The sequence below is a fragment of the Podarcis vaucheri genome (genome assembly GCF_965113315.1).
Source record: "Podarcis vaucheri genome assembly, chromosome: 13".
Taxonomy (NCBI): Eukaryota; Metazoa; Chordata; class Lepidosauria; order Squamata; family Lacertidae; genus Podarcis; species Podarcis vaucheri.
In genome coordinates, this window is record NC_138751.1 from 50011080 (window position 1) to 50035960 (window position 24881).

Sequence of the window (24881 nt, forward strand, 5' to 3'; positions counted from 1 at the left end):
CAGAATGGAGAGGTTTGATCTTCTTGCAGTCCATGGGACTCTCAGTTCACATTCACACCATGCATCTAAAGCAGTCAGTGCCCATTTAAAGCATGTGACTTCTCCAAAAAGCTTCAGAGGGCTGTAGTTCACTCCTCACAGAGCTACAGTTGCCAGCACTCTTAATAAACTACAGTTCCCATGATTCTTTGCAGTGTGCCTGTGTGCCATATGCTTTAAATGAGACAGGCTTAATTTAATTTCAGATGCCTACCAAAGAAGGAAGAAAAGATTGGGGCAATGGTTCTGTTTATTAAATAGAATGATTTTGCTGACTTTTTCAGAGCACAGCAGTCAGCCAGAAGACACAGAGACTTTGAACCATGGAAGATCCTTCTCATCATTTTGGGCGCTTCGATTGCAGCAGCCATCGCCATCGGTCTCTTCGTATACTTCATACACTTTCCGCAAGACAGAAAATATGGTAAATATCGTGTTCAATTTGCAGTGCTGCTTTCTGAATGGAAGTATTGGACCTTTCCCCACTTTCAGAAAATTCATGGACCTGAAGGAGGAAGCTTGAAGAGTGGTGCTGTTTCTGACTTCCTCTTCTAACTCTCTGTGATTTTTAAGGTTCAGACCAGCCCTTGAGCGGCTGAACAGAAAGTGGAGCAACTGAGAGAAAAGAAGGGAAATGGGACAGATGTGGGAGAGCAGTAGAGGGGGCAGGCAGAGTGACTGGGGGTGGAGTCAAGAGAAAGCAAGAAAAGACATCTATGTGTGTTCAGACACATTGGATGCAGTAAAACAGATCCTAGTGGAATTGAATGATTTTTTTTTTCATGGTTCCCTCCCCATAAAGGTAAAGGGACCCCTGACCATTAGGTCCAGTCGTGGCCGACTCTGGGGTTGCGACGCTCATCGCGCTTTATTAGCCGAGGGAGCATGTGGCCAGCATGACTAAGCCGCTTCTGGCAAACCAGAGCAGCACACGGAAACACCGTTTACCTTCCTGCCGGAACAGTACCTATTTATCTACTTGCACTTTTGGGTGTGCTTTGGAACTGCTAGGTTGGCAGGAGCAGGGACCGCGCAACAGGAGCTCAGCCCGTCGCGGGGATTTGAACTGCCGACCTTCTGATCGGCCAGTCCTAGGCTGTGTGGTTTAGCCCACAGCGCCACCCACATCCCTCTGGAAATATACATCCAGTTTATTTTTCCCTTTAATTTTTTTTTAGGCCCCCAAGAGTGTGGGGGCCTAAGCTATAGCTTCTTTAACTTATATGTAAATCTGGCAATGATCTCAGCTGATAGCACTGCTGATCTGGGCTGCCTTCCCTCATGCTGACAGAGAGCAGGGCAGCCAATTGCCCTCACAAGGCACAGTGGCACTACCATCCCCTGGCACTGAGGCAGAGAAGGTTTTCTCAGTCAGCAGGAAAGCAGCAGCAGCCACAGTGGATTTGCATCTTCGCTGGCTGCCCCACTGATGAAGGCTTGAAGCACCCCCCATCCCCTCACACTCAAACCATGAGGTCAAGGTGACTCTGCTTCCTCTCCTCCCCCCACCCATTCCATCTCCACAGCCGCTCCTTCCCTCATCTCCACGCCTGATCTCCTGTTTCAGACATCGTGATATATCGGAATCTGTTTAGCTGCTGATATATCACGATGTTGCAAACCAGATAGCGCTCAGCCCTACTCTGTTGTTTAGTACACCTACAATCCTTTGCTTATTAGGGGATACCCGACATTTTCTTCCAAAAAGTGCTTTGCAGGGGTAACTACCGTAGAGTTATCAAAAGTAAGGGGTCCGTGGCTTGGCTTTTGAAAAATAGGGGGGCCCTCAGTAATTAGCTAATTGGGAAGCACTGCTTTATAGGAGCATAGGAAATGGCCTTACACCAAGTCCACCTCAGCAGCAGCAGCTGTCTGGGGTTTCAGGAATATCTCCTGGCCCAACCTGGAAATGCTGGGAATCAGATCTGCAATCTTTCCCATGCAAATTTCATCGTCTGCCATGAGCTATGGCCCTTCCTTCAAAGTTCTAAGCCGTTTTCAAACAGCTGAGGTTACTTACACCTTCCCAGGCCCAATTCCAGAAGTCTGGTGAGCCTGAGCAGGGGAAGAGAATGGCTTAAGGTAGGCCAAGTGTGGCAAGAGGGAGAGAGAATTGTTTTCCCCTTCCCCGCATGCTCATTCTGGGATATTTAGTGGTATGTATTTATTGGTGGTTCTGGAGGGATGTGGACTTTCTAACACAGCAAAGGCCTTACCATTCCCCCACTTTTTCTTTTGCAGATCAGAGATTAACCTACTTCAGCAGCAACTTCAAAATTATGGGCGTCCAGTACAATCCTGCTTTGTCTCGACAGTCCTCGGATCGATTTAGAGAGGCAGGAAATTGGATTGAGAAACTGGTATGTGCAATTTATTTGTTCATCGCAGTTGTTTATTTTCACTGTTGGAGATGCAAATCCTTCCAAGGCGGCTTATAAGCAACGTGAAGCGACACCTAAAAGAATATGCAATAAGCAATATCAAGAAATTGGGAAGCCCTTGGGATCTTTCCCACTGGGCAGTTGCTGGGAGATGTCCCTGTGGAGGGTGGGAACAGGCTCTGAGGACATTTTCCCTTCCTGCTTGCCACCTTGGTCTCCCGGATCTTTGTCACAGGGCAGTTGGTGGTATATGATCTCCCTATTCCAGAGGATTCCAATCTTTTTGAGTCCACGGCTCCCTTGGCCAGCTACATTCTTTCTGCAGCACCCCCGTGGGTCTCGAGAGCCCAGTTATGTCACCCTATGCCTGCAGAGCTCTCACCCTTTTTCGAACACGCTCCCTTGTGGAGTGTTCCCTCAGCCTTCTCTCCTCTCCTTGGGAGTCCTCTGGGCAGCTGCTGCCCCTGATCTCTGAGCTGCCCTCCAGCCCCCAAGAGAGGTGCCTCCTGACACTGCCCACCAGGGGCCTGGGAAGAGGATGCCCCCAGCCTTAGTGGCCCAACAGAGACTGGCCAAAGGTGAACATGAGGCCAGCACCTTTCCTTAGGAGGCAGCAGCGGGTGCTGCCAGCCCTGCCAGGTGGAAAGGCTCCCCTTCAGCACTGGGCACTCAGCTCCCAGGCAGGCCTTGCACACAGCAAGCACAAGAAAGGCCACCACTTATCTGTCCATTCCCAACAGCAAGGGCTGGCGGACTGGCTGGCTGGGCTTCCTCGCCCACTTGCCTGCTTACTCTGAGGCCGCCTCAACTCCTGGCAACCAGTGCCCCCTGACCACCCCGAGGCACCATTCACCTGCGGAGCTTGTAGCCATGGCTGCTGCAACAAATAGCTGTGCAAGCCTTTGGGAGGTAGAGACAGAATGTTATGTACCGAGTTGAATAGGATCCAAAATGCAGCAGTCTGATTGGTCCTAGAACAATAGGATTCAGAATGCAGCAGTCTGATTGATCCTAGAACAATAGGACCCAGAATGCAGCAGTCTGATTGGTCCACAGGAGCCACCCAATCCAGCTCCAGGTGGAAGTGAATCCGCAACCTGATTGGCCTACAGGAGAATCCCGGAATTAGCCAATCACGTGGGGCTCATTGTGTAAATAATGCATATAAAGCAGACTTTCTGGGGGAACTTCCATTCCTCCTCACAACTATGAGCTGCATAAAGAGCATGAAATCCCCTCTCGACTCTGAGTATATTTCACACAAAAAGGCATCAGAGAAAGGGAATGAAAGTGGGACACAGGCCAGTGTTGCCCACGGCACCCCTGGCCACCATTCAAGGCCCCCGGGGTGCCATGCCACACGGGTTGAAAACCACTGCCCTGTCCTATTTTTCCTCCTGCCTTCATTGCTCAGCAGTACCCATTATAGGAAATAAGAATGATGGGTGGTTGTTTTCCCCAACACCTGCTTCTCACATTGTGTCAAATCCCAGCAAGAACGGCCCATCTCACATATAAGGTCTGCTGAATGTGTTCAAGTCGCTATCTGAACAGGGGTCAAAGCTCGACTTGTATCTCTGCCCTTGGTCTGTAGCATTCATATGACGGAAAGGATTACTGATGCATTTGGACTATTTGTGGAAGGCATGGGGAACCTGGGGGTCTCCAGATGTGGTTGGAAGTCTTCACATCACTAAATTCACAGGTAGATTGAAGGGAGAACAATAGGCTTGTTTCCTCCTAAAGTGAGGGGAAATGACTAGGCTAAGCATGCCAGGACAGCTTACTCTGTGGGCATTGGCAAGTAACAGCTGACTTCAACTAACAAGCGTAGGCAAACATTTTTAAACTGCTGAAGTTGTTCATGAAAGATATGTGTAGCTTTCGGCTCAGCCCTGTGTTCCATACACTCTAAGTAGGCATCAGTAAATTTACTATGTGAGAACAGTGTTGCTTTTTCCCTGTGCAATTTATTAGTGTTCCAGTACTGGGGGAAAGTAATGTATCCAAAACAGTCTAAAGGAAAGAGTAGAAAGGCATTTGGATATCCCATAAGTGAATTCTCGTTTATTGTACTCAAAAGTGAGTGTGCATTTTGAACGTTAAAGAGCTGCTGGCAGTTCTGTTGCAATTGGATTATCCCCTGGAAATTGGTTTTTAATCCGTGTGAATCCTTCCTTCATGTATTCATTTGCTGCCTTACTGAAGATGATGATGGCGATAATGTTTAATTGGTTACAGATTTATGACTCTGGCTTTGAGAGTGCAGATGTCTTTGTTTAGACGCCTATATACTTGTTTGGTTAGTACAACAAGCAAATATTCAGTTTCCTGTTCTTCTTTAAACAATCACGTGTTCACTTACTGAGAACCTAAATATATCAAACAAATGATGTTAAAAGAAGGAAAGGAAAGTGAGTATTTGGTTGTTGTACAGACCAAGCAAATGCAACACAGGAGTTCTGCCCTAGCCTTTTCCTCAGAGACTAGTTTTGTATATGCAGGGATTCCTTCACAAACCCACACTTGGTGGAAGCATTCAAACGTTTTTTCTACCCCTACTACAACAGCCCATAAGGTAGGCCAGGATTATTAATTCCATAGTGCAGATTGTGGGGAAAGATTGAGAGTGAGAGAAGAGAAGCTTGGCTCCTCAGGCTGTTTAGTGAGTCAATGGCTGAGGTGAAAACAATAGGACCGGAAGCACAATTTGGGTAGGCTTGTGGCGGCAGACAGGGAACGAAGATGGAAGAAACCTGCTATTGGATATACAGTGGTGCCCCGCAAGGCGAAAAACTCGCAAGGCGAAAAACTCGCTAGACGAAAGGGTTTTGCGGTTTTTGAGCTGCTTCGCAAGACGAATTTCCCTATGGGCTTGCTTCGCAAGACGAGAACGTCTTGCGTTTTTTGCAAGTTTGTTTCCTTTTTCTTAACACCGTTAATACAGTTGCGACTTGACTTCGAGGAGCAACTCATAGAACGCGGTGTGGTAGCCTTTTTTGAGCTTTTTGGTGATTTTTGAAGCTTTTCCAAAACTTTTCCGACACCGTGCTTCGCAAGACGAAAAATTCGCTAGACTAAAAAACTCGCGGAACGAATTAATTTCGTCTTGCGAGGCACCGCTGTATTCAAGATTGTAAAAAGGCAGTGTATTTTAAGGACATGTGTTGTGGTTATATCGGTGTATGTATCAACATTATCCACATTTTGCAGGGGGGTTGGACTAGATGAGCCTTGCGGTTCCTTCCAACTCTACAATTCTATGACTAAGTAGACACCCCCAAACTTTAAAAATAATAATAATTGAAGAGATTTGTACCTTTGGTGTGCATAACAGAGGTCCATGGCACCGTTATATAGCAATAATCTGTGACAGTAAATAGTCTGGGGGCGATAAGTGATCCTGAGCAATCAGGGCTGGATTTAGGTTTGATGAGGCCCTGAGCTACTGAAGGTAATGGGGCCCTTTATATGTCCAGCTGTCCTTTATCAACAACAAATTGCCGCTGCTTTTTGTGTTGAATATATGCTATGTGGCAATTTCTGGACCTAATAGGTATTTAGAGCCATCTCCACATGCAGAATGTAGGCACCCTATACAGTGGTAGCTCTGGATGTGAACGGGATCCATTCCGGAGCCCCGTTCACATCCAGAAGCAAACACGACCTGCGTCCGTGCATCTGTGGGTCATGATTCGCCAGTTCTGTGCATGCGCGTAACATCATTTCGACACTGTGCATGCGCGAGCTGCAAAACCCGGAAGTAACACGTTCCATTACTTCTGGGTCGCCACAGCGCGCAACCCAAAATTACTTATCCCGAAACTACTTCAACCCGAGGTATTACTGTATATAGAAATGAGCAAACCAGTGATATTTTAGGGAGCAGGCTAGCAGGCAGGGCCCATTGCTTACATTATAGGAGCCTATGCAGCACAAAATACTGTTGCTGTATGTAGGTTTTATTTTATTTGGGTTTTTTAATCTTATATTCTGGAAATGTACATCCAGTTTTTTTCCCTTTAATTTTTTTGGGGCCCCCCCAAGAGAGTGGGGCCCTAAGCTATAGCTTGTTTAGCTTATACGTAAATCTGGCACTGTGGGCAATAATGACATATGACCTAAATGCGACCCACCTAAATTTGAATGCCTTCTGTGGGAGCGGCAGGCCATATATCTAAGTGCCAGACTTTCCCACTGAGCACCTAAACATAGAGAGTGGATGATGCTTTCCCTACGATGACAAAGGTATGTCAGGATTCCTGCCGGAAGGATGATTAGCTATGTGTACCAATCAGCTGCCGGTAACATCTGGAAAATCTGGAAAACGTGCTCCTTAGGTGGAGCTGAGTCAAGGGAAGGAGTCAGTGACAAACAAAAAACTTTCTCATTTCCTAATCATTTGAATTATCTGAGGTTAACAATGGCTGTCTCCTCTAATTCCTACTCAAGTGGCGCATGTTGCATATGTGAGGACCAAACGAGACATGCTATCAAATGTGTCTCTGCCTTTGATGGACAGGGTTGCTGCTTTTAAGAAACGGAAACATAGCTGGGAGGTTGGAAGCTGATACTTATTGGAGCATAAAAAGCATTTCTTTCACTGCTGCAGTCCTGAGGGAGGAAAAAACCTTCTCTGAAAGTGGCATTTTCTTCTGGAGAAATCCAGTGGATTTCCCAAAAAGAAAATACCAGCTCCACAGAACAGATATATCCCTCAGGGCTGCAGCAGGGGGATGAAAGGTTTAAATCACCACCACCGTGCCTTCGGTGCTCCAATAATTATATTCCTCCTCCCGACGCTGATTTTGTTTGCATTTTTAAAGGCAGCACAAATATGTTTAATGTCACAGGTACTCTTGCTATAAATCTTCTTGACCTGGATAATTATTTCCTTATCACCCGAGATCCTTCTCTCAAGGAGTAGAGAGAATGTTGTGAAACTAGACCTCATAAGCTCAATCCTGTGCATGTGTACTGGGAATTATTATTGTACCTGTCTCCAGTTGGGCTCACTCCCATTTAAGCATGCATATAGCCTTCATCTCTCTCAGATCTTGCATTAGATGAAACTCCCAAGTCCTGTTTCTCTAAGGGCTGGTTTGCAAATGGCAGTAGGGCGTGCTGGATTTTTCAATTTTCAACTTCCCAAAATATGAGGGGTGCTAAAAAGTTGGAACGACTTTGGAATTCAAAAGAGATTTTGGTTATATTAATATAACTTAGTTTTGCTTGTTTAGTATAAATGTGTGTAAAATTGCACAGAAAAAAATTACAAATGCAGTTGTACCTTATTATTATTATTATTATTAAGCATTACCTGACATTTTCAGAAGGTAAAATCAAAATCCTTTGGTTTTCCGAAAGCAGTTTGTGGGCTTCTTCATCATAAAACTAAACTTGCCCAATCATGAAATTCAGCACCATCGCAAAAACATATCTTTAAGGCCTGTCACTGAAGAAATTAGCAAAATTTAAGTTTCAGCCCTTAAACTCACCCCAAAATTTAAGTTGCACACCCTAGTATGGCAGCTCATCACTTGATTTCAGTAGTCTTAGACAGGTTTGGTCAATACTTTATAGAGACTTGAGCCAGCAGTCTCTCTGTGTGTTGGTGTTCTGGCCATGATTCGCCACTCCCACAAGATAGCCGACTGCATGGTGCCTACATGCATACAGTCTTTCATGCACAGGTACAACTCACATGGTTGATTTCCCCAATAAAATCCTGGTAATGTCCTGCAAGAAGGAGCTGCCCAGTTGTGTGCACGTATGTCGATCTCTTTTGTCGACCAATGTCATTTGTGCCCTGTGTACAGAGTTGAGTTAGTGGAATAATATAGGTAAAGGTAAAGGGACCCCTGACCATTAGGTCCAGTTGTGGCTGACTCTGGGGTTGTGGCGCTCAACTCACTTTACTGACCAAGGGAGCCGGCGTACAGCTTCCGGGTCATGTGGCCAGCATGACTAAGCCGCTTCTGGGGAACCAGAGCAGTGCACGGAAACGCCGTTTACCTTCCTGCCGGAGTGGTACCTACTTATCTACTTGCACTTTGACGTGCTTTCGAACTGCCAGGTGGGCAGGAGCAGGGACCGAGCAACGGGAGCTCACCCCATTGTGGGGATTCGAACGACCGACCTTCTGATCGGCAAGTCCTAGGCTCTGTGGTTTAACCCACAGCACCACCTATTTCCCTAGTGGAATAATATAGAGCAGAGTAAATAATATAAATAAAATGCAAATGTTAAAGAAGGGTGCTTCTTCTTGTTGGACGTTACCAGGATTTGAAGGGTGACCAGGTGACAAAGAGAACAGGACACCCGCACTTTTAATAGTTGTGTACAAGAGAAAATTTGAGCAGTTGTAGCTTGTAGTCATTATGGGCCAATTCAGACAAGGCTTCAGAGGCCCAATTTGGGTCTAACATGGGGCCAGCATGCCCACCATGACTGTTTGCTTATTCAATTTTTTTGGGGGTGGTCCCAAATCTTTGATATTAGCAGGGAGTGGGTGTAATTCCATTTCTTCAGCTCCATGAGCCACTTTAAACATTTTCGCCTTCCACCGAAAGATCAGTTTCCCAAAGTCCTATGAGCTGCACCACAGATATATAACAGCTTTACTATATTGGCAGTTTTTATTTTCCGTCTTTCCCCTCATGATCCCTAGGCACAGCATTCACATATTTCACAGCTAAAGCACATTGGGTCAACATCTTCACCATCAGTTATTATTTGTACCCTGCCCATCTGACAGTTTTGGGTGGCTATCAAGTTATCAAGCTATCCCTCTGATCCCAAGGTCTTCTTCCTGGTCAGCCAGCCCCTGTTCAGACCCCATGAGAAGATATGTGAAATTAGAATGTTTTGCACTTGCTTACATTGAATTGCATTTGCCGGTTTTTTTATTGTTTAGTTATTTCATCAAATTTATATGCCTCCTGATTGTGTGTGTGTGTGTGTGTGTGTGTGTGTGAATCCTCAAAGTACTTTACTGCTCATTCATCCAGCTTGGGGAGACACCTCCCTGCTCTGACCCTGAACTTACAAACAGGTGGAGCTCTGACAAACCTCATTTTAGTAATTCAATCATAGGTTAATATTAAAGGCTATCTCTTCCTTCTCCTCCAGTTTTCCCAACACAGTTTTGAATCCTAACCTATGCACCACCTTATGATATCAAAAGATAGACATAACCATTGAAGCAACAGAGAGCTCATAGTAAGGTTATAAGAAAATATTTTCTCCCTGGTTTGCTGATACTATGCCAAGACAGATTTATATATCTCTTAGCTTCACAAACCTCAAAAGCAAGCTTTCATATTTAAACTGCTTTATGTTTAAACTCTTTGACTTGTCACTTCAAAAGAGCACAGTACGTCTATTAACTTTTTTAATTAATTTTTTTTTAAAAATCACTAGGAAACTCTGTGATCCAGTTCCCAAGGAGAACAGAACTGCATTTTAATGAATAAGGAACAACTGGATGATGTTATCTCTACCATCCCATTACAGTAGTCTTCTCAGATGCTACTTTTGAGAAGGAATTCAGAATGACTCATTTCCCCATCTACGTTATTAACATTCCCCAGTTATTTGGAAGAAACATTATTACTACCGCTAATGAGGTTGTGGTGTTGTGTTTGTGAAGTTAGACTTCGTTCAGTCAGATAATGCCACACTGTACAGATACAACCTATCTATTTGGAATGGGACCCATCAGAAGCCAATTAAGCCTGTGACCTAGATGAGCACTTGGGTAACCAGCACTTAAAATCCAATTAAATTTAAATTAATAAATGAATAGCACCAATTGTACTCATGATATCAGACACTTGTTGCATTACACTAGGTTTTTGTAGTTCCGTATTGACTTACAATGGCCCCTTCCTCATAGCTCCGGTTATGGGCCTGCTGTCAATTCCCTATAAAGTTGAGGGTGGAGGAGCTTCAAGGCCAGTTTGCACAGCTGAGAAGGAGGACTCACCTCCATCTCTGGTTTTCTGCCCCAAATTAACTGTTTTAAAACTCGGTTGTTCTCTTGGCAAGAATTATTGCAGGTCATTGAGTCCCATCAGGAGCGGGTGTGTGGGGAGAGAGAGAGAGAGAATGAATGAATGAATGAATGAACTAAAAAAAAGGTTGTTGGGAAGTTACAGGTTGGTGGGAGTGTGATTCAACTCCCTATTCTTACCCCTATTGCACTTTAAACCACTACCATGGCTATATAGGAAGTCAGTAGCAGACCTGAAGCATCATGGCTGGTGAGGGAGAGGGTTTTCCTCACATACCTAAATAGGGTTGTATTTTGCGTTTGCTGTTGCCACACAGGAAAAAAAATTGAGTTGCAGTAGATGCAGTAGATGGTTCCCCTGAGAAAACACTAATCACCTACTGAAAAACAAGGCACCACTTTGGGATTTTTATTTGACTAGGAAATACTTTTAATAGAACAAAAATACTTGCATTGCCGTGTAGCAAACTTAATTGACATACAAGAGTGACAGTACTGGCAAAAAAGTCTGTGTAAGTTAATTGTATTCGCCACACCTCAAATAAAGCTGCAGTTCTTGTTGCGCTGCTTTGAAAAGGATATGTTAAGATTAGAAGAAGAACAAACAAAGACAATTAAAATTACGAGGGCATGAAAAGTCTTCTTCATCTTGAATGGAAAGAAGAAAGACATGAAAGAGACAGATAAAGTAATTGCGTGTGTCAGAGAATGTGAACAGGAAACTAGTTTTGGTGCAGCAAGTGTACTTTCTGAAAATGATCAAAAGAATGCACTCTGCAGACTTGGGGAAGTCTTGGGCAAGCAGCGGTGGTGATGGGCAACATGACTGATGATTTTTTTAACACAACACAGAGCCTAGGACTTGCCGATCAGAAGGTCAGCAGTTTGAATCCCTGCGATGGGGTGAGCTCCCATTGCTCGGTCCCAGCTCCTGCCCACCTAGCAGTTCGAAAGCACATCAAAATGCAAGTAGATAAATAGGTACCGCTCCAGCAGGAAGGTAAACGGTGTTTCCATGCGCTGCTCTGGTTCGCCAGAAACGGCTTAGTCATGCTGGCCACATGACCCGGAAGCTGTATGCCGGCTCCCTTGGCCAATAAAGTGAGATGAGCACTGCAACCCCAGAGTCGGTCACGACTGGACCTAATGGTCAGGGGTCCCTTTACTTTTTACACAAATTCTTAAAAGAGCCTCTTGGTTGGTCTTTTAATGTGTAAAGGAGGTTATTTTAATCTGTTTCTGTATTTTAACTTTTGTGTCTTTTGAAGCAGGGTTGTAAATTCTTCTTGATTTTGCTGTTTTACATTTTGTAAACCACTTTGATTATTATTTTTTACAATCAAGTGGTTTATAAATTTTTTGAAATGAATGAATGAATGGTCACTAAATTGTTAACTACTTGGAACCCCAGGAATGACAGGGGATAAGGTTCTCTTTTTGTATCATGTGCCATTCTGAATTTCCTCAAACGCCCACAATAACTGATCAGGTGACTGTGATGCTCTCTTGCTCTCCCTGAACATGCGAGAGCAAATAGTGTGCAGGGCTTGTGTTTGTGTACGCTGCTTTACCGCTCCCCTCCCTGCATACACCAACCCAGTTCGCTCCATTCCTGACTTCTGTGTCTTTAGCTCAGGGGTCGACAAATTCCCATCATCTGCCTCTGAATTGTGACCTCCCTCAAACCACTGTTGTAAATCTATACTGGCTTCCTCCTCCTCCTCCCTGGAGGGGTCAGGATAGGGAGGCGGTCTCCACCATTCCTCCTCTGCCCAGTCCCTGACAGTCACTCTCTCCTGGTCTGACATACCTCACACAGGTTTGTGGTGAAGACTAAATGGGGAGAATCCCACCTTGAGCTGCTCAGAGAAAGGGCAGGGTAAAAATGAAATGAGCAAACAAATATCATGTCAGTGGTCATGTATGGAAGTTGTTATGTTCTTTAGAAAGACTTGCTGAAAAAATCTGACCAAAGGGTGATGGTCCTGTTGTTGACAAGGCTGACTTAGTTCAGAACCCTACGTGTTGTGTAAGAAAAGGTGGGCAAAGGTGAATAATAATTCATCTGAGATATTGCAAAAGTTAAAGTGGAATTTGGAAGCTATGAGATGTTGCAGATCAACAGAGGTCTTTGGAACTGAAGGTGTTGACAAGATTGAGCAGGACAAGGTAATAAGCAGAAAAGAGCAAAGCATGTAAATCAGGTGTCAGGGACTGACAGGACTCTGAGGAGTGTGTGGCAGAGGAGGCCACGGGTTGACCCCGGAGAATGGGCCAGTGATTTATGGGGTTTTGTGCCACCAGCGAGGCAGCAGCTAGGGCTGGAGGAAGGGGAGGAGTCTGAGCAGTCAGAGATGGTGGACATAACAGAAGCAGAGGAAGAGGTTCTTCAGGTGGAGGACCAGCTGGTTGAATTCCTGCCATCCCCTGCCGCACTGTCTCATAGAATCAGGAGAGGCTCAAAGACGCAAGCACAGTGGCAACTTTGGTTTAGGAGAAATCACTTTCGCAAAAACTCCGTCAGATTAAGTCTGGGGTATGTGTGGTCCCTGTTGTGTTTTTTTTGGGGGGGGGATTAAAGAACCTGTTAATGAGGGTGAAAGAGGAGAGCGCAAAATATGGTCTGAAGCTCAACATCAAAAAAACTAAGATCATGGACACTGGTCCCATCACCTCCTGGCAAATAAAAGGGGAGGAAATGGAGGCAGTGAGAGATTTTACTTTCCTGGGCTCCATGATCACTGCAGATGGTGACAGCAGTCACGAAATTAAAAGACGCCTGCTCCTTGGGAGAAAAGCAATGACAAACCTAGACAGCATCTTAAAAAGCAGAGACATCACCTTGCCAACAAAGGTCCGTATAGTAAAAGGTATGGTTTTCCCAGTAGTGATGTATGAAAGTGAGAGCTGGACCATAATGAAGGCTGATGGCCGAAGAATTGATGCTTTTGAATTCTGGTGCTGGAGGAGACTCTTGAGAGTCCCATGGACTGCAAGGAGATCAAACCTATCCATTCTGAAGGAAATCAGCCCTGAATGCTCACTGGAAGGACAGATCCTGAAGCTAAGGCTCCAATACTTTGGTCACCTCATGAGAAGAGAAGACTCCTTGGAAAAGACCCTGATGTTGGGAAAGATGGAGGGCACAAGGAGAAGGGGACGCCGGAGAGCGAGATGGTGGGAGAGTGTTCTCAAAGCTACCAGCATGAGTTTGACGAAACTGCGGGAGGCAGTGGAAGACAGGAGTGCCTGGCGTGCTCTGGTCCAGGGGGTCACAAAGAGTCAGACACAACTAAACAAGTAAACAACAACAACAAATGTGTGGTCCCCCTGTTGCTTCAGCGGTTCAGCTGGGGCACAAGCCTGGGAAAGTGAATGCCAGCAAAGTAGTGTCTAGAAGCGTGTGTGTTTTTATTCAGTGCACCCCAGGAGCTGCTGTGAGTGCCTGCTTTTGTCAATAAAGGGGTGAACTCCTGGTTGTTTGTCCTCCTTGGTTGGGTGTGCTCAGGACGTCAGGTAAATGATAGCCTGAGGTTTTGATCTGGTGAGCTTGAATTCTAAAGGCAGAGAACAAAAACAGAGAAAGGCTGCATGTGCGTGATAGTTTATTTTAGAATCAACAGGGACTGACAGAAACCAAAAATAATTTTTGTCCCCCAAAGTGCTTCTTGAGACACTGTTTTCATTCTGAAAATAGAAGCTCATTGAAGACTGATTGTGCATTGCCTCACAGTGTGTGCATTTGAAAACAGAGGTGGGTGAGGCTGGAAACAGGGGATTGTGGGGGAATATACCAATACCGGGATGCGGGTGGCGCTGTGGGTTAAACCACAGAGCCTAGGACTTGCTGATCAGAAGGTCGGCGGTTCGAATCCCCATGACGGGGTGAGCTCCCCTTGTTTGGTCCTGGCTCCTGCCAACCTAGCAGTTCGAAAGCATGTCAACATGCAAGTAGATAAATAGGTACTGCTCTGATGGGAAGGTAAACGGTGTTTCCGTGCGCTACTCTGGTTCACCAGAAGCGGCTTAGTCATGCTGGCCACATGACCCGGAAGCTGGACGCCGGCTCCCTCGGCCAATAAAGTGAGATGAGCACTGCAACCCCAGAGTGGACCACAACTGGACCTAATGGTCAGGGGTCCCTTTACCCTTTTATACCAATACTGCAATAATGGTTTCTTTCTTCATTCACCCGGGGTATGTGCAAGGAGGAAAAGGCATGGATAACTTTGGTATTCAGGGCAGATTGAGGATTCTGCCCCCTCTCCTGCTCATCTGTCTTCCTGCTTGAACTGTCAGAAGTGGTCGTGGATTTGGTGCTGAAAACTCCCAGAATGATTGTCCTGTGGGACTCTGGACATAAATCCCGAGGCTTAGGATTTCATGGCTTCCATGGGGCTGACCCAACATGTCATTAACCCAGGGCACGCAGGACAGACTCTTGATTTGGACTTCTCTTGCCATGGCCAGAAAACTTCCTGTTTAACTTTAGACTTTCCACAGCTCTACTTCCCTGCACGGGTGGGGGAACTATTAAAATGGTCCGCCCTTGGAGTGTAATGAGTCCTCTGGTGAACTTCCTGCTGTGGTGCTCCTGTCAAATCCCTAGTTGCTCTGTGGATATGGAGATGACCCAAGTGATGGATTGCTCTGTGGATATGAAGATGACCCAAGTGATGGATATGCTGCAGTGCAATGGTTAGAAAGGAGATGAAGACTGGTGACGAGTTCAATTAAGTGCGTTAAGAGGTGAGCTCATTATGGAGCCTACTCAGTGGAAATGCTGGTATCAAAGAAGGATTTATTTTCACCATTGCGTCTTCTCATTGTCAGCTGTCCTGACAACAGTCCATGGCCTCGTGCAATTTGGCCTGGGGAGAGATGCTGTGGAATGTTTGGTAAATTTGCTCCCAATTGACATGATCTGGACTCTCTGCCGTTTAATCAGTGGAGGTGCTCAGGTGCCTATCAGGTCCAGTTTTTATGGATATTTTAAAGGTATTCTGAGGGTGTGGACAAGATCTTCGGTTACATTCAGCCGACCATCAATATGCTTGAGCGTCCTTGTCCACTGCGGCTTATTACTCTAATAAAGAGGTGATGTCTGGCCAAGTCTAGGATCCATTTCAGTATGATTTCAAGATCAGTTTGGGACCTGACATTGCCTTGATCATTCTGTGACATTGGATCTGTCGATAGGAAGACAGAACGGGTGAACCCTTATTTATTATTTTCAACTTCTTGGTACCTTTTGATGCCATCGGTCATAGTATCCTTCTGAAGAGGCTACCTGAGTAGTTTTCCCCACCTCTTGCAAGATGGGCGGGGTATAAATAATAATAATAATAATAATAATAATAATAATAATAATATTTCCAATATTCTCCCTATTGACTTCTAGAGAGATGGTCCTGCAATTGTGTCAGGGTAGAATGGTGCTGAGCCCTAAAGAAAAACAAATGTCACAATTATTAGGGAAATATAAAAAAGGGGGGGATGCAGCCCTGTCTGGAAAGCAGCGAAGTGGCTCAGAAAGGGAAAAAATTGGCTTTGCATGTGATTATGTGACAGGACATATATATAGGTGGCATCCTGGTTCATCTATGGGCTCATCCACACACAGTGCTTTCTAGGCCCAAGTCTAGAAAAGTCTGAGCACTTTTCCCACTTCCTTCACTTTCCCCAGGAAAATCCACTCTTTGATGCTGAATCAGAACAAACAGCAATTTGGGATTTCTGCTGATTGCAGAAAGCGTTAAAGAATGGAGAGTGGAACTGCGGATGGGCGCGAGAAAGCTACCTCAGCAGCATCCTTGTGCGGTGTTGCCCGGCCGAGGAGAGGGGCAGAGAATTGACTCTCCTCTCCAGGCCAGGCTTGACCCAGGGGTAGAGCTGTGTGGTTCCGCCCTCCAAAAAAAGTGTTGCCCGGTGTGGTCAGCCGCCCTGCCCCCTAGCTATGCTAGTGGGGTTTTCACAGGGAAAGTGGAGGGGCAAATAAAATAAAATAAAATAGTACTCGGGTGAAGACTGGAAAAGTGCAAAGCTGTGCCTAGAAAGTGTGGAGGAAAATGAGTGTGGATGATCCCTATGTTGATAGGGATGCTGTGCAATCTGAGATGAAACCGAGATGGTGAACTGCTGTGGTATGTGATAAGAATACATTGAGAAGACACCTGGGATTAGTCACCAGCAATTTATCTCAGCATCTCAGCTACCAAGCAAGTCGTGTCTCCATCTAACATTCCAAAGCCTTGAGCCGTTGCTCAGGTGTGCATTAAACCATAGTAACAGCAATAACATTTCTGTACCAGAAACTGCATTGCCTCACTGTTAGGAGTCTTGCAGCACACTGTTAAGTAGGGAAGCGCTATTATCTCCTTTCTGCAGACCAGGACATCCTGGGAATTTGCAGTGGGAGGAGGAAACTGAATCTTTGTCAAAAGCAGGGGCGCAGCTGCCCCCCAGCAAGTAAATCAATAAAGATAGTTAACTAACTGAGGTTCTGCACCACCACCCTCAAGATAGATCCTGGCTACGCCCATGGTCAAAAGACTTGGCAGTCATTGAAAAAAGCAGATTTAACATTAAGGTTGTACTCTCTCTAGAACATAAGTTCCACTGAACTTATGGTAGAACTTGCTTCCAAGTGAACACACGTAGGATTGTGTTCTTAAGTCTTCCCATGATATTAACCATCTCATGATAATTAATACCAGAAACACAAACTTTGTACAACAAAACAGAATAAGCCTACATGCACACCACCTTGAACTCCTATAAAGAAGGATAAATATAACAAGTCATTGAAAAGTAATAAAACTGCGCAGGAAATATTTTCATTTTCATATGGGACTTAAGGCTACCTTTCAGTTATAAAGTGTTTGAAAAGTTTTGTAATTCAAGTCTACTAAATTTATAGATAATATGAATTGGTTGTTGTTATTTGCATTTGTTCAATCACTTTATACAGAAGTCGCAAGGCAAGTTAAAAGACCAATAAAACTGGACATGTCTAAAATATAGGCAGGCTTCTTCTTATTTGTTGTTTCTGGTTAGAAAACAAATGGCAAGATGCTATGAATGAAAATGCATTCTCAGGAAGTGGTAGAACATTTGCAAAAGACTTTTTGGACACAGATTATGCAAGAAGACATTCCAGTCTAGCAAAGAGAATTTCAGTTCTGGAGAACTGGGCTCAAACGCTGTCTGAGATGGATAGCTTTGTGCAGGGGTCAGCAAACTTATTCAGCAGGGGGCCAGTCCACTGTCCCTCAGACCTTGTGGGGGGGGGGGGCGGACTATATTTTGAAGAAGAAAAAGAACGAATTCCTATGCCCCACAAATAACCCAGAGATGCACTTTAAATAAAAGCACACATTCTACTCAAGTAAAAACACGCTGATTCCCGGACCGTCCGTGGGCCAGATTTAGAAGGTGATTGGGCCAGATCCGGCCCCCGGGCCTTAGTTTGCCTACCCATGGCTTTGAGGCTAGTGGGTGATTTACAGAGCAATCTTAACCCTCACATTTGCTGGCTGGAAAGGGCTAGGATGGGGTGGAGATGCCTTTCTGCAGGAAGAGAAGATCTTCGTCAGCATGGAGTGCATGTGCCAGAGAGGCCCTTGCTACACCTGTGAAAAGTTCTGTGGGCACCAATTTAGCATTAATAGTTTTTTTGGGTTTTTTAATAAAAAATTTTATTAGTTTTTCACAATTTTTATAAACACAAACATTACACAATACAAACAAACAAACACATAAACAAACATGTATAATTTCGAATCCTTTTTTCTTTAACCTTACTTCACCGACTTCCCCATACCTCCCCTTTCTGCATCCCAATTTCCAAATTGTTTCAGCAAATCCTGCCCCTTGGTTTTATCAAATTTTCCCCTTATTCTTTTCTTTTACTTTTACTTTTCTTTTACTTTTACTTTTCTTTTACAGCTATAATCCCCTTTTTTCTAAAACCTCCACATTTTAGCATTCATTAATTTTGCAATGTTTCTTAAGATAAATTTTAAATTTCTTCCAGTCTTCATCCGCCATCTCTTTCCCCTGGTCACGGATTCTGCCAGTCATTTCAGCCAGTCCCATGTAGTCAATCACCTTCATCTGCCATTCTTCCAGAGTGGGTAGATCTTGTGTCTTCCAATACTTTGCGATGAGTATTCTTGCTGCAATAGAGAGGCCCTTGCTATACCTGTGAAAAGTTCTATGGGAACCAATTTAGCATTAATAGTTTTTTTGTCGACAGCAACCAGTCAGCCCTGAAACGGGGTGTTCTGGGGATGGAGCAGAGACAACCTAAAACCCCTTCATTTTTCTGTAATTCTCCAGGATCAGGCTCATCAGCTATACTCGCATCAACTACACGCCACCCAAATTGATTTTACAAAATGGAAATCGGCTTGGGGGGTGGGGTGGGGAGAGAAATAAGTTTTATTCCCCTACCTCCCAGCCGGGCAAAACTCTGGAAGCAGTGGACAATCCATGCTTTCACTCCTTTTCAACCCATCCAATTCAGGAATGCTCAGCCCACTTGTAAGGCTACACGCTCGCAATGGGAGAAAGCTCCGTCCAATTCACGACTTCTGAGTAGGCATGCATAGGGTTGCACAGTTTCAATACTTAAATCACGTGAGAAATGTAGCCTTCCTAAAATGACTTCTTAATAGTGCTTGGGGTTCTGAGAAACAAATGAAGACAAGCAAGGCAGCTGTTTGTGACGCAAGCTCTTGCCTTGTGTTACTGCAGCGGAAAAGGAGCCAGGGGCAGGTATGATTCAGCTGAACGAAAATGGTTCTTTCTGCATTACGGAGGATCATAGCTGTCAACCGTCCCTTATTTGGTGGGAAAGTCCCTTATCCCAGCGCTGTGTCCCGCTGCTGTCCCTTATTGATGATGTCCCTTAAATTTCAAAGGAAGCAGCTCCTCTCCCTCCCTCCCTGCCGGCCAGGGAGAAGGGAGGCTCCAACTGTGTTGCTTGGCTGCGTTGCTCACCGAATAAGGAGTCTAAGAATGACTGGGGGTGAAGCTTGAATGCCTTGTGCTGATCAAATCGGCCGCGTTGCCTGGGGACTCGCTTTGCTCAGCGCTTCCCAGCGGAGAGGTGACGGTGGTTTCCCTTGCTGCATCCCCTTTGCTGGGTTGCTGCGCTGTGGGAACCACCGCTTGAGGCTTCGTTTGGCTGCTGGCTGGGCTTTCTGCCTTTGGCTCAGAGGGGCTCAGAAGTTGAACATACCTGTGCTTGGAAAATTCCTTATTTTGGCTGCTGGTCCCTTATTTTCGAGGCTGCTGGTCCCTTATTTTCAAATCTGTAAGTTGGCAGCTATGCGGAGGATATCTCTGCAATGTGGCTCTGCAGATCTAGTATGAGCAGGTGTTCCTCGGACGACCCTAAGTTCTCTTTGCTAAAAGAACACTTTTGCTTTCTCCCAACAGATGTACGAGACATTTCACAATTCCATTTTAAGGCCTAAATATAGAGGCTCACGGCTTGTCAAAGTGAGGTATGTAAAACCACGGTCCAAAGACATGGCAAAATCTTCCCTCCTCTACATTGCAGGGGAATGGAATGTTCGATCCTCAGGGTCTCTTCCAACTCTACAATTCTGTGATTCTCCTGTGACTCAGACAGTAGGTGGATTTGCCAGTGTGTGTGTGTGTGTGTAACTAACTAACTAAACATTAAGAGCCAGTGTGGTGTAGTGGTTAAGAGCGGTGGACTCGTAATCTGGTGAACCGGGTTCGCTTCCCTGCTCCTCCACATGCAGCTGCTGGGTGACCTTGGGCTAGTCAAACTTCTCTGAAGTCTCTCAGCCCCACTCACCTCACAGAGTGTTTGTTGTGGGGGAGGAAGGGAAAGGAGAATGTTAGCCGCTTTGAGACTCCTTCAGGTACTGATAAAGCAGGATATCAAATCCAAACTCTTCCTCTTCTTCTTCTAAGTTGGTTGCCTGGATTCCACCAAGCTGCTCCTGATACAGTTCTCTACACCTCTTAGCAGAATGGTACAGGTGACCACAGTATGTTGGGCCAAGGTAGCTCATCCCAGTGTCCTTTTCATCTGTATTGGCTCTCTGAATCATCTTGCCACTTGCATGAGTACAGATGTGTGGTAGAAAGGTTATAAACTGCTCGTCTGGATCCACCTTGAATGGTATCTTTCTGCATGATCCCACACCACCAGAGCCTTAGGAGGACTGCACTGTAACAATTGTCAGCTTTAGGTATCTTTGGAAATTATTTGCCTTGGAAATGAAATGACTTAACTTGCCTTAGTGTACCAGACTGGAAAGCTTACGCTCCTTTCTGCAATAATTTGTAAAAGACCGCTTCACAAGTCTTTGGGGGTCATCAGTAAAACAAGGCAGAACAGCTAAATCCACAAACCACATGTAATGCCGGTGAGTGCGATAACACAGAGCTTCACCGTCACACCTAGTTTGACACTGAAGCCACCTAGCAGGTTGATAACATAGGTGATATTTCATCTGGGGAATTTACCCTATGCCTCCTCCCTGTTCAGCCCATATGAACCTAATCATTGCAACCTCTCCTCTTGACATATTATTCCTGAGAGGTACCTAGTTTTTCCAGTTTGTGCTGTAACACAGATGAACATTTTTAATTTCTAAGTCTGGAGTATTTCCACATTTCCCCAAAGCTGCCAGTTGGGCAGTGGGCAGTTCTTTTGACAGTAGTTCAAAGTGTGTTCAAAAGCTTTTAGATATTTGTTCGGTGTAACCATGTCCTTGTGACCCGACAGCCTCACTCCTGTCCCTTTAAAATTTATCCCAGGGATTTGAAATGTCTTAACTTGTAATGCCAGTAAAGGTATTTGTATTGTATTGTATTGTCCTATCTGAAGGTAGCAAATATGTGCTACATAGACTTGGTGGCCAGAAAACTAAAACTAGCCCAAGCTTCTAAGATAGGCTCTCTGTGGTAACACAGCTTTTCCTCTGTGTAATATGCAAAGCAGCCCATATTGTTTGCTGGCATATTCTTCAGGAATACAGTGGTACCTCTGGTTGTGAGCGGGATCCGTTCCGGAGGCCCGTTCGCAACATGAAAAGAGCGCAACCTGAAGCGCCGTATCTGCACAGGTGTGCGCCGTGATTTGGTGCTTGTGCGCATGCTCGCAGAGCGATTTAGCGCTGCTGCGCATGCGCGAGCGGTGAAACCCGGAAGTAACCCTTTCCGGTACTTCTGGGTCACGGCGGGACGTAACCTGAAAGAACGTAACATGAAGCAAATGTAACATGAGGTATGACTGTAGAGAATGTAGTTAAATGTGCATTGCATTCCAGATCATGAATCTGGGCACTGTATTTTAATTGGCAGCTCTTTGATTAAAATCATTTTATTCTCAGAGCTCCCGAGCTCCTTACACTGGCAGCATAATTCCCCATGACCCTCCCCGCACCCCCAATCCACTGAACATATACCAGGAAGGCACAACTGTGTAGCTTTCCTCGTTCCTTCTTTCCAAAGCAGCAGCCTAGTGGCAGAGCACTTTCCATAAGCCCTTAATAGCTATATTTGACAGGTCATTTCTGTGTCACCCGCAGGCGACACAGTCCTGGATGGAAATGCGTAGATTTCATTTGCATTAACACAGTCAGCTGTGGACATTGAGGGCTTTGACTGTGGCAGGTGAAGAAAGCAATGGCTGAACGCTCCCTCCCCATGGACTGCACAGGATCAACTTAACTCTGGTTGCCAGCTTTGAGAAGGGGAGGGTGTCTGGCTGTACTTCTTCAGCAGGCTGTGCTTGGGCCCCCCCCATTTATTTGTCTTCCTGTGAGTTTATGACACTGTTCCTCAATTAGGGTTTTTTTAAATAGGGCTTCCCTTTGAAATCAATTCCACCTTCTGTGACTCTGCAACAACGAACGTTCACCCTGTACTCAGACTGATTTGCTTGTGGGGCGTTTATAAATTTCCTGCTAATCATTCAGCACTCTTGGGTGAATTTCCCTGCTACTTCCATAACAGCCCAAAGTCTTTTTTTAAAGGATGTTTTTAAAAGGTGTCATTGCAACACCTTAGGGCGACAGAGCACTTTAATCCACTTTAATTGTACAAGTCTAGATTTACCAGCTGTTGCTTGAGTCTGCAGCGTGCAGCTATGTGAGGTCATCTGTAGACTGACAAATGAATAGTGGGGATTATTTTAGCTTTCTCTTTCACTTGATGACAGTACCATTCTAGCAGCACTGGCCATTGACCTAAAGCAGGGATGGGCAATTTCTGGTTTCCACCCAATCCTTGCCTGCCAGGGGGTCCGAACTGACCCATGAGGCCATTTTCCTCAAACCACGCCCACCTGTCCATCAGGGGGACATCAGTTGATGCGCGGGAGGGAGGGTTCAAAATTGGTGGAATCTTCTTCACCTGTGCAAAGCGGTCAGCAGAACTGCACTCTTTGCTCACCAGCTGGAGGCTTAAAGAACAGCACAGGTCTGTTTGGAAAAAGGCATTCAAACAGCCAAGCACTACACTTTGAAGTCCCAACTGCTGGAGCGTCAAAGTGCAGCATCACTTGATGCCACCAGGACATCAAGGGATTTGATAGGTGGGTGGGTGCACCCACCTGTCACGTTTGGCCCTCCACCTGGGGTGGGGAGATGGTCCGCCAGCCATAAAAGGTTCCTCACCCCTGATCTGAAGAAAAGGAAGGAATGACGAAGCACTTTCCATCGGCTAATGCTTGCAATATTTCAATATTTCTATATGGTCTGAAGCTCAACATCAAAAAAATGAAGATCTTGGCCACTGGTCCCATCACCTCCTGGCAAATAGAAGGGGAAGAAATGGAGGCAGTGAGAAATTTTACTTTCTTGGGCTCCATGATCACTGCAGATGGTGACAGCAGCCATGAAATTAAATTAAACACCTGCTTCTTGGGAGAAAAGCAGTGACAAACCTAGACAGCATCTTAAAAAGCAGAGACATCACCTTGCCGATAAAGGTCCGTATAGTTCAAGCTATGGTTTTCCCAGTAGTGATGTATGGAAGTGAGAACTGGCCCATAAAGAAGGCTGATCGCCGAAGAATTGATGCTTTTGAATTATGGTGCTGGAGGAGACTCTTGAGAGTCCCATGGATGGCAAGAAGATCAAACCTTTCCATTCTTAAGGAAATCAGCCCTGGGTGCTCACTGGAAGGACAGATCGTGAAGCTGAGGCTCCAATACTTTGGCCACCTCATGAGAAGAGAAGACTCCCTGGAAAAGACCCTGATGTTGGGAAAGATGGAGGGCACAAGAAGAAGGGGACGACAGAGGATGAGATGGTGGGACAGTGTTCTCGAAGCTACCAGCATGAGTTTGACCAAACTGCGGGAGGCAGTGGAAGACAGGAGTGCCTGGCGTGCTCTGGTCCATGGGGTCACGAAGAGTCGGACACGACTAAACGACTAAACAACAACAATGCTTGCAAAGTTCAGGTGAAGGAAAGGAGGGGTGGAGAGAAAGAGAAAGGGAAAGAGAAAGAGAAAGGGAAAGGGAAAGGGAAAGGGAAAGGGAAAGAGAAAGAGAAAGAGAAAGAGAAAGAGAAAGAGAACTTTTAGGTTTTGCTTGCCTGCTCGCTGATCACTCCTAGTGTCCCTACATTTGCAGCCTAAAACACACACTTTGGAAGCAAAATGTTACAACTTTTGCTTGTGCACACTGGCTCTGTCTGTTTGAAAGATCAGGAAGAAAAGGAAAAGGAGCAGCTTTACTCTAAACCTTGCTCCTTTTTGAATTTGCAAGAAATTGAATGCAATTTAGAAGGTATCTTCAAGAGGTTGTTGACCCTGTTCTTCCCAGCTGTTTGCCTAAAATCCAGCTGCTCTTCTCTCTGAGATGCAAAGGATACCTTCTTGTGGCTTGAGCGCATCAAATGTATCATTGGTGCAGATTTCTGATGGTGTGTGAGTGGTTTCTTCGCATCATTTCATATAGCTATTATTAAGGTGAAAGAACTGCAGTTAATTTTACCCTCAGGATCACTGCTATGTGAAAGAGTTTCCCCAGGACAAAATACCCAAGCACGGCATCCTGAAATCATACTAAAAAACCAGTTCTTCAGGATGCAGAAACTCGCAGTGTTATCTTCTCGGAGGAACTTTCACAAGATCATTTTACAACATTTGTCTAGGAAGATCGCTGTATGGTGACTCAACTCAATAATGGTTGGATTGGGACAGAACTAGAATTTATAAACAACACTAACACCTGCATACAGAGTCCTTAATAACATTTAGCACAACACACCTTGTGTCCTGGTGTCATCACACTGAGTGGTTCATCAAGTCTCACAGTGACCAGTGAGATGGTTATGGCCAGTGCTTTTCCCCCCTAAAAAAAATGTTTAGGGGTACTTTAATTTTGACTCAAGAAAATCACCATTTTATAATTCAAATAGGAAAAAATAAATACAGTCATACCTCGGGTT

General features: G+C 45.2%; 1 protein-coding gene across 1 annotated transcript in view; it reads left to right on the plus strand.

Annotated features, from left to right (window-relative positions):
- LOC309516255 (transmembrane protease serine 11E-like) overlaps positions 1-24881 on the plus strand; it is a 69978-nt gene that overhangs the window by 14368 nt on the left and 30729 nt on the right. The window contains exons 2-4 of the mRNA XM_082194981.1: positions 324-463; positions 2281-2399; positions 19879-19946. Of these exons, the coding sequence (XP_082051107.1) occupies positions 324-463; positions 2281-2399; positions 19879-19946 (327 nt within the window). The remainder of the gene's footprint in view (positions 1-323; positions 464-2280; positions 2400-19878; positions 19947-24881) is intronic.